This window comes from Uranotaenia lowii, chromosome 3, assembly GCF_029784155.1.
Source record: "Uranotaenia lowii strain MFRU-FL chromosome 3, ASM2978415v1, whole genome shotgun sequence".
NCBI classification, from domain to species: Eukaryota; Metazoa; Arthropoda; class Insecta; order Diptera; family Culicidae; genus Uranotaenia; species Uranotaenia lowii.
The window spans coordinates 277,806,150-277,816,252 of record NC_073693.1 but is presented as its reverse complement, the minus strand read 5'-3'; the positions used below and the strand labels follow the sequence as shown (position 1 = coordinate 277,816,252).

The window sequence follows — 10,103 nt, the reverse complement described above, 5'->3', positions numbered from 1 at the left end:
ATTGAAGGTCCCGCTGGTTATGGTTCTGCCTATAGCAGTATTATGTCTTTCGCATTTGTCACTCTTAAAGCGGTGTTTTATCTGATTATTAGAACTTTGATACTCCGTCAACCGGGTCAATGTTGATGAAACTGCTGCTGCGAGGAGCATCCCGAAAAAAAAAGATATTGGTGAAAACTGCTTGAACCGAATAAAAAAGATCTAGTATTCAGATAATTGCATTTATACGTTAGCGACAATATACCTACCAACCAAAATACTCATACTCAATCTATGTTAAGCCTTCGAGACTCATACTAATATAACCATGCATTATATGCCTTGCAATGCCATCGTTTGGTTTAATTTCCATGGCGTATATTTTATGTTATTTCATTTGTTGAATTTTTCTTTATTTTATATTCCTCAATTCAATACTTCAATTGGTCGGTACAGGTTAGATCAGAACAATACACAACAGCAACATGTCAGATATACCGATCATATCAGTAACGCAGGAATGCTCCGATGATGAGCTGGAAGGCGTTTCGAAGCTGAACATCAACGAATGCCATACTGATACCGAGGACCTGATAATGGAACAAGATTCTGTTCGTTTTCGTAAAACCACCGGGAACTCGATGATTGATCTGATGAGTTCGGCAACTAATGGTGCAGTTACTGACGTAGAAGATTGTTCCGATTCCGATGATGATGAAAGCGAAGTCAAATCAGCCAGAGAGGCCGAAATTGTACTAGATAATATGCTAGACCAAGGCTATGTGGATGAATCTAGCAAAACGGGTAACACGGGCGCCCAACCAAAAACGATCTCTCGCAGTTTTTCGAAAGCCGTTGAAGGAAACTCGTTGCAAGTACTCGTGGACACGAGTGGTGCTCTTACAGATTGTGAAGATTGTGCTCTGTCTGATGATGACGATTCCCTTGGACATGTGTCAATTCCAGACTGTCCAGATGACATTCTGATGAAAGATATCGAAAATGATGCGGTGGATATTCACAACGTAGTGAAAAGAAAACAGGCGCAACATTTTCACAAACAGGAAGTTGTCGACGAAAGTTCGTCTGATTCCGATAACGACTGTAAGGTGCGTCATAGAAAGAGCCACCGTAAATCCGATGACCGTTCTAACAAATCGGACTGTGAAAACCTATCACTATCTGATGATGACACGACAGCGGGAGCATGCGCCAAACCGTCGAATCGCCATTCAGCACTGTTTGATGTGGAAGAGATGGTGATGGAATCGAGCGATATAGAAGAAGACAGAATACACACATTTCCTGAAATAAACATTACATTCGTTTCTGAAGGTCAAGAAGCGCAATCGAAACCTGCTGTTATTAAACGGCCTGCATCGCTCAGTGTCCAAGCTCCAAATGCTGATGAGGCACTCACCGATGTTGAGAACTTAGACTCATCCGATGACGATGATGATGAAAAGGAAGCATCCAACAGAAGATTGATGCCACGAGCTATTGCACGGCATGGCAAAACCGGTGGAGGTACAACCGATGTTGAAGACTTTAACGACAGTGATGAACATGAGGAACCTGATGTGAAAAGAGAGGTTGGCCAAGAGTTCCTTCCTTCCCCAATTCGCGAAATAGCAATCGTTCATCACAATGAATCCGGAGAACAAAGACAAAATGTTATGCCACTGAATCAAGGATTGCTAACTGTTCGAACCCCAGACATGGAACAAGCTTTGACAGATGTGGAAGATATGTCCGACAATGAAGAAGCAGGAGAAATGTACGATAATTCGAAATATGCCATAGAATCGCTACCAGAAATGGAAAGCGGCGATGTTTATTCTAGTGAAAACTCACACGTTCAAAAGATCAAATTGGAAGTGAGCACAAACCAAGCTCAGGAACCTGTTACTGATACCGAAGATCTGTTTTTTGAGCGAAGCACTTCTGGAAGCGGCACCGGAAGTGAGCTCAGGCGTCGCCGCAAGCCAAAGCACGCGCATTCCAACGGTGGATTGAGCCATCAATTCAAGGGCAAAAAGTTCCTGGAAATGAAACCCGAAACAATTACTGCTGCCACAACAGATACCGAAGACATGTATCTCAGTGATGATGGAAACGATTGCGGCTTCACGAAGCAACGTCGCGCGACGATACAGATGGGTGGATTAATTGTTTCAAACGAGCAAGACGCTAAGACAGATGTAGAATTTCTTTCTGGTGATGAACTGGAGCGTACTGTACAATCCCCTCCGTTATTCACCGATGGATACTCATCGGTAATAAAAGCTCGTGAGCAGAATGGACCTTTTCACGGACATCTCATGGATCCTAGCCCAATTCCAATGATAAGGAAGATTTCACCCAGTCCGGATGCGCATAACTGTCACACAGACTGTGAAGATATTCAAATGATGTCCGACGGAGAAGAACTTGTTAATGGCGAAAGCTTTTCAAGAGCCCAGACGGCTACGCCTTACGAGCTCACGCGATCGTTGGAAGAAAGTGGCAACTGTGAGATCCATGAATCGAGCAGGCATCACAAGAACTGCCTGCTGGATATCAAAGGAGGAGAACAGCAGGAGATACACACCGACGTAGAGGATCTAGACGATGCCGAATAAACGATAATGAATTATGGAATACGCCAAGTGGTATGGTACTGCAGTGGTTTTTGTTTGAATCTATTTAGTTTATTCGTTCTTAGGCCAAGCAGTTTTGTTTTTGTTCCCTTCAATACTGAGTTGGTATGCGTGACTTATAAAATCCTTTCTTTTATCGCTTGATGTTTGTATAGCAAATAACAGTTAATTTAGTTTGTTCTTTTACTTTAAGCTGCATAACTATATTTAATGATTTAAAAATTATCCAAATATAAATATAATCATCTGTACGCGCCGAAATATTGTTTTGAATACATATACAAGCCCCTTACTTAGCAGTAAAATTCCATCCCTTGAAACTATGTTTGTGACAAACTTTATCGTTGTGCTTTTGTTACTCTGATTTGTATTACAGATGATAAGCAAGAAGAAGATTTACAGCAATCGGCGAGTTTTGAAGGTCAGTATAACGGTCTGTTACCCAGAAGAAAACAAACAGTTTCCTTACTTTTGCTCCGTTTAACTCTTACTATTTGTCACAATTTCTTTCAATCTTCCACCTTTTTCCTAAAAACATGTTTCTTTTTCTGAAAGAAGAATCGCGCACATAAACTCACATATACATACAACAACAGACATGTGGGCACAAACACACATCCAATACATGCACACTTTTATACCACACCATGTTATTCTGAGAGCTGCTCAGTCTCTGTCGCATTGCAATTTTTGTAACTGATTCTGGTTGTGGAATTCAAAGCTAGCATCTTCCTCCTAACAGGTCGATAGTCTCGTGCCTCAAAAGCCTATGAAAAAAGGTTTTCTATCCGCTCGCGTTTTTCGTCCTCATGTGGAAGAAAATCTAGAAATGCTAATTTGAATTTGGTAAAAAAAAAAAACATACGTTTTCGAAAAAAGCGAAACAGTATAATAAGCCAAAGCTAAAAGACATGTTCATCATTTGTCATCATTCATAATATATATTTGTTCATACATCATAACATCTTGCTGTCACGTTTCATTGAAAGGTTTAAGTGTAACATTGATCATCGTTCATTACCCGGTCATCGGCCGCCTCGCTATGGAGTAAAGTGGATTGTCGTATTAGACGGCAATTTCCGCAGTCGATGCTTTAACATTATTTAAGATAACTGGTTTTTCCTAAATCCCTTTCTCATTTCAGGAGATGATTATCTAAATTTAGTCCAATCGGAAGCCAGTAACTTAGTCGATAGTATATTGGAGCAGAGCGTATCGATCGTGAGTCATTCTCAGGCCCGCCAGAACCAAGCGATCGATGCACAGCCGCAGTCGGAAAGCGAACAATACGCTATCCGCAGCGATATACTATCATCTAACGAAGCTGACCTAGTCGTTAAGTCGCCCACGATTGAATCTATGTCAGGCAAGTCTTTCGATGATAACATTAGCAATCCCGACCTTGATATTAGTGATGCTAATCAGCAATTAGCCAACCTGGTAGCTCCTCCTTTTGCCGAATCGGTCTCGTCTGCGGTTCGCTTTTCGCGTGAACCGACAAACGTTGGCCTAGACCTCCTAGAAGACCTAGATAGCGAGCAGGCACAGAAAGACCGTCGAGCAAAGCGAATCGATCGACATTTCGCCAGGCTGTCGTCTGAAATCGAACCGGAAGAATTGTTGGACAAAAACCGCGAATATGACGATGCCATTGCACAAATCAAAGATGAAGTTTCAATGCTGCAGAGTGAATTTTCTAAAATGAGCTGGGATGAGAGCATTTCTGCTACGACCGGTGATTTCGGTTCCAGCACTCCCGATCACGACCTTCAAGGTAGTATCCCAATACTAACCTAACACACGCGTATCTCATCTGTCTTTGCAAACTTAGAATATCGAAATTATCCAACTAAGCAAAACTAAATCTAACATTTCGTTCGACTAAACCAAAAAAAAACTAAAGCATGCCTTAGTCTCTCTGTTCTTTAGATTTTGTTTCTTTATATTCCTTTGCCCCCACAATTTTGACTATTTACTCGGTAAGAACAATCGGAACAGAAGCATTGGAGCTCCATTTTCGAAAAAAAAAGAAACAAAACATGAAATTGGCAGTTAAACGTTTCGCTTTTTTCTACTATGAAAACGACAAAATTCGACTCACTAATCCAACCAGAATCAGATATTCGAATCCGCTATCTGTTGTTTGAGTGTAATTTTATTTTATTCTTTCTGAAAAATTGAAACTCACCACCTGAAAATCTAACCAAGACAGCCTTTAAACGTCCGAAACCTTAACACGCTTTTTTCACCGCTTTTATTCTTATAGAAACAGAAACGCAACCACAAACAGAATTTACCATTCCAAAGCCGACGCCAAGATCACAATCAATCCATGCTGCTGAAGCTGATGGATCTGCTGCAACCACTAGTGTCAGCACCATCGCAACGACTACCACAAGCTCTGCTGCTGCTGTTGCCTCATCATTAACTTCCGCTGCTAGCGCTGCTGCTGCTGCTACCCTAACTATTAGTAGTACTACCACCACCTCTACCAAAACTACCGGTGAGGCTTCTATTGTTGAAACTGATCTCGATAAACCGTTTTCGGGAGATGCAAGCGAGCTTTCTAGCGGACCAGAACCTGGTCCCGTTCCTAAACCAAGAACGAGCATTTCTTTCCGAACAGACACCCAAACACGATCCAGCATCATAGAATCGTTCGAACAGCCAGAAGATTCTATCGAACAATATCCTGAGCCCACAAGTCAACGTCAGGAATCAACGGCATCTGAAGATCTCTCCACTGGTGTTCCGAAAGAATCAGCTGGCTTCGAAACCAGTGATGACGAACAGTCGGCGGCAAAATTCTACATTGGCGATCAAAGCAGCGACATCATTACGCGCACTTCCACAGATAAACGCTCTGATTTTGCGTTCGATAATATTGGTTACGAATATTCACAAGATTCTGGTACCGAGGAGGACCCTTTCAAAGTTTACAGAGATAAAGTTATCGAATCCGACGCATTCACATTGAAATCATTGCAGGAGGTAGAAAGTGGTACGGCACTAGATGAAGAAATCAAAGCAGAAGTTATCGAAGTAATCGAAGGAGTCGCCGATGAAAAACCTTGTGAGCTAGACTTTTCAAAGGCTTCTACACATCGACAGCCAGTAGTACACTCACCAATCGTACCAGTAGTTAGTCAAACTGCATTCGAAGGTACAGACACCCAGGTAGAAGAATCCACAATTTCTCACTACACCAAACGCACAATCGACGAATTAGTTATTGAGAAAACACTTGAGGAAGTAAAGGAGTCACTAGATGCTGTTCAAGAAGAACTTATAGAGTCGGTAATCGATGGTAAGCTCATCAAACAATCCCCGTCAGAGTTCGAGTTTAAAGTTCTCCCTTCGGCTAAATATTCACAAGATCCAATCATCGAAGCCCAACAGGAAGAAATAACCACAATCATAATGGAACCGACACAACTTCCTCGACAAAAATCTCCTGATGAAGCAACCAAGCAAGATGAACAGGCTGCAGCTTCCAGTGATAGTTCAGGAGCCAAACTGGAGGTCTTACCAAGACAACGCAAACCACAACAAGATCCCAAAGGCAATCGGTGGTCAACAACTGATGTAGATAGCTCTGGAGAAAGTCACTATCAGAGCTTCGAACACACCGATAGTAGCCGTCCGCTTTCATCGGACGTAGACAATTTGATACAGCAGTACGCTTCTTCCGAATACGAAACGGCAGCGGACCATTCATTAATACCGGCTTCAACCGAATACCACAGCGCTGTTTCAACACTCAACTCTTACCAAATAAGTTCCCAAGATAGCATGAAAAGCCTTGATTCAGAAAGCTCTGGAAACTTGGCTAGCATGGAATCAGAGGCCACCGAAACCTTAGTCCCTTCAACTATGGACATTGACTTCGACTCATCCGATGCAGCTGCATTGATTCATGACGACTCTGAGGACGACATACGCGAAAAGCTGCTCTTAGACGACAAGGAAGAACTTTCTGCTGTCTCCGCATCAATACCGGTAGCGATGAAGCGCTCGCAAGAAATGAACTTCACAACTGACTTGCGAGAAGAAGAGCGAGCCGGCCAGAGCTGCCAATTATCCGAAGAGCTCGAGCTTCTAGCTCAGGAACAATCAGAAAAACTTAGTTCCAGCATCGGTAATGCTCTGGACCTGGTCGAATCTATGAAAGCTTCGAGCTTGGAAGATATGAAAACCGAATGCATAGATGAAACCAAACTTGGAACAAGCATGGAGGACGGTAGCATGTTGTCGATCAGCCTTTCAAGTGCTTCAAACTTAGAGACCATCATGGAGAATTTAACAGACAAATTGGACAGTCTTCCAACACATGTTGAGGTGGGTTTGGATGCCATTACACCTACTACAAGTTACACCAAAGAAATAGTTGGAGACATAACATTGACATCCACAACAATACGCGAAGGAGACGTTAACTTCTTGAACACTCAAGTAACAACCGAGATGGTTACAGAACAGAAAGACGTTCCCGAAGAAACAACCAAGAAACGTGGACATAAACGAACCGAAAGTACTGCAATCATTTCAGGAAAATTACTCTCGGAAATCGCGGCAGAAGCACGCGATTCGCTAGAATCACAAGACGAGTCCTTATCGGCCGAAGTGTCGAAACAGTCGAGCTTGGAACGAGATGAAATGAGGGATGAATCATCGGATTCGGATTATGATCGCTATGAATCAGAATATTCTCGATCGTTCCGTGCACCAACCATTCAGGGATCTAAGAAAAAGAAAGACAAAATGGAGGAAGGCTATCATATGGAAATCGAGCACGATCGACGAAACTCGTTTTCACCGTCAAGTTCGGTGATTGAAACTATTGTTGAGGATGTTCATGCCGAAATAGAACAAGGAGATGAAGCGGAACAGTTGATGGAGGAAAAGAAGGAAAAACTTCAAGAGTACCAGCAAAGTTCAGCGAAAAGCATTCCGGACATTCAGGTAACCGATGATTTTCCGCAGATTGATGAGGAAGGTAAACTAGCGGATTCGGCTTCAGCCTCACATGTGACGGAAGAAGAACAGACCGCTGAACAGAAAATCCAGTACGCCAAACAAGAGGAATTCAAGATAACCGAGGAGCAATACCAGGAGATGATTGAGCAAAAATATAAATCTAAAATGGCAGATACGACGACGAAATTTGAATTCGAGGCCGATGAAAAAGACGAATCGGCAGGATCAGATTCATTTGAAATGTTGGAGCAACCGGATATATCGGATGAATTTGTCATAGTGGAAGAGGTGGCTAGAGAAGCTCACGAGTGTGACACTGAAGGAAAGAGTGTATCGATCAAATCCACGAAGACAGAGAAAAAACACGATGAAGAAGTTGAGAAGATCTTGGTGAAGTCGGCGCCGGCGCATACAAATGCTGGTTCGATGTACGCCAAAATGAGAGATGATATGATGTATGAATTTGAAGAAAGTCCCCCGACTGGTAGCGAAGAAGTGGATCCTTCCGGAGTAACGATGGACTTGCTAAACAATGGATACCCGCTGGAAGAAAGCAAACGCTGGGTTGAAATGCAATTGGCAGAATCACAGAACTTCCGCTATCCATATGAAGATAGATTGGAGGATATTAAGGAAGAAGATACAGATTTCGAGGTCGGAAGTAGTCGAATCGGTAGCATCAAAGACTCTTTCTCAAGCACTCCGGATTACGATATGCTGGCAAAGAGATTAGCATCGCGAGAGCATGACGATATTTCAATGAGTAGCTTGCAAGAATTTGAAAGCCTTGAACAGGTTATTTCGCTTGAGAATCGTAGACTACAGCAGGGATCGCAGGATTCTCTGAGTAATGGTAGTTTCACGAAACGATTCTTGGCACGAGGCGGACATGGCGACGACATCAGTTTATCCAGCTTGAAAGAGTTTGAAGGACTCGAATCGGCATGCATGGAAGCGCATCTGCTAGAGATTAAAGCGAAGGAAGAAGCTGCACAGCTTCTATCCAGATCGGATGATTCTAATAAATCGGATGGCGTCAAGCGTAGTCCACCGACGAATGGTACGATAGTTAAAACCATGACTTCAACAACCACTACAGTTGCCAGTGGTCCTGCCGACGGGGTTAAAGTTGATAAAACTTTCACTCAAGATATGAGCAAGGATTCGCTTTCGACCACAACAACGACAACTACTGTTACGACAATCTCGCATGAAAGCCAAATAAGACATGCTATGGAAGAAGAGGACACTTCTCACTTATTAACAGTATCTTCCGATAGTTTGGATGGCAATCGAATTCAGAAACAAACCATAAGTAAAGAAACATTACCGTCAGCGCATTCCAGCAGCGACAGTTTAGAGATCAACAACAAGAATAATGTGGACATTATGACAAGTTCTATTGATTCTATTGAACTTTCGAAGGCAGGAGTTTTCACAACAAGATCTTCTCGCTCGGACTCGATTGAACAAATGGCATTGCAACAAGTCCATCGTAGCGACAGCACCGATTCCATCGAAATGCAGCACGCTGCATTGTCTCGGGCAAGCGAAACAAAACGAGATTCACTGGATTCGCTACCACTGAGCATCGAGAACAAGAGTGCCTCCGGTAGTCCGACAAAACCATTCTACGGACAGCGAATGTCAGCAGCGGAGAGTGCTTCAAGCAGCAACTATCAGCAAATGTCATCTTCGATCTACTCCGGAATGACCAAAGACATTTCGGTTGACTCTCTGACCGGGCACGAAAGCTTCGAAACCAGTTCCACAGCTACTAATGCGACCTATCAGAACGAGACAGATTCACAAATGTCATCCAGCGTAACCAGCTGCGGTTCAATAACCATGGTCGATACGCTCGACAACGTTGGTGATCTGGATAGCCTAGAGCTAGCCCACGAAGGAGTTTCCTTTACGGGAGGAACAAGAGTCATGACGACTACAATGAGCTCCAATTCAAGCCAGCAGCAGCAGCAACAACAATACTATCAACAACAGCAGCAGCACACAACGACGACGCAAGTGTTTCGTAGTAGCACTTCATCGATAAGCAGTACTTCGGCTACGACATCAACGAGTGCCAGGGGAGATTTTCCGATTTCGGAAATCGAACTGTTAAGTAGACAGATGTATCCAGGTTAGAATTCGCTCAAACTATCTACTAATATTCGCCTCAAATAGCCATATCTATATAACAGCCGTATATACAACAGTCTATATCTTAAGTTTGCCTGCTAGGGACCCTTTGAGTTAGATTAAAAAAAAAAAAAACAAAGGCGTTGCTAGTATTTGAACCATCGTGTCAAAATGGAGCTCACCACGGAAAAGACTATTTTTGATTATTGTTTATTAAGTTGATATTCCGTGTTCCTTTTTTTAACCAACACTAAAGCTTCGTCAATAAGTCATGCATGCTGTTTTTTTAGAAGTGCTAGTATACGTTTTTAGTAGTTTGAAATGTTTTTGAACAAACAACTTTTCATTTCAAGATAAGACCGTGGTAAT

At 42.7% G+C, this 10,103-nt stretch overlaps 1 protein-coding gene across 1 annotated transcript in view; it reads left to right on the top strand.

Moving 5' to 3' along the window:
• LOC129753472 (titin-like) overlaps window positions 1-10,103 on the top strand; it is a 50,166-nt gene that overhangs the window by 38,486 nt on the left and 1,577 nt on the right. Inside the window, exons 3-5 of the mRNA XM_055749290.1 lie at window positions 2,995-3,039; window positions 3,763-4,392; window positions 4,885-9,735. Of these exons, the coding sequence (XP_055605265.1) occupies window positions 2,995-3,039; window positions 3,763-4,392; window positions 4,885-9,735 (5,526 nt within the window). The remainder of the gene's footprint in view (window positions 1-2,994; window positions 3,040-3,762; window positions 4,393-4,884; window positions 9,736-10,103) is intronic.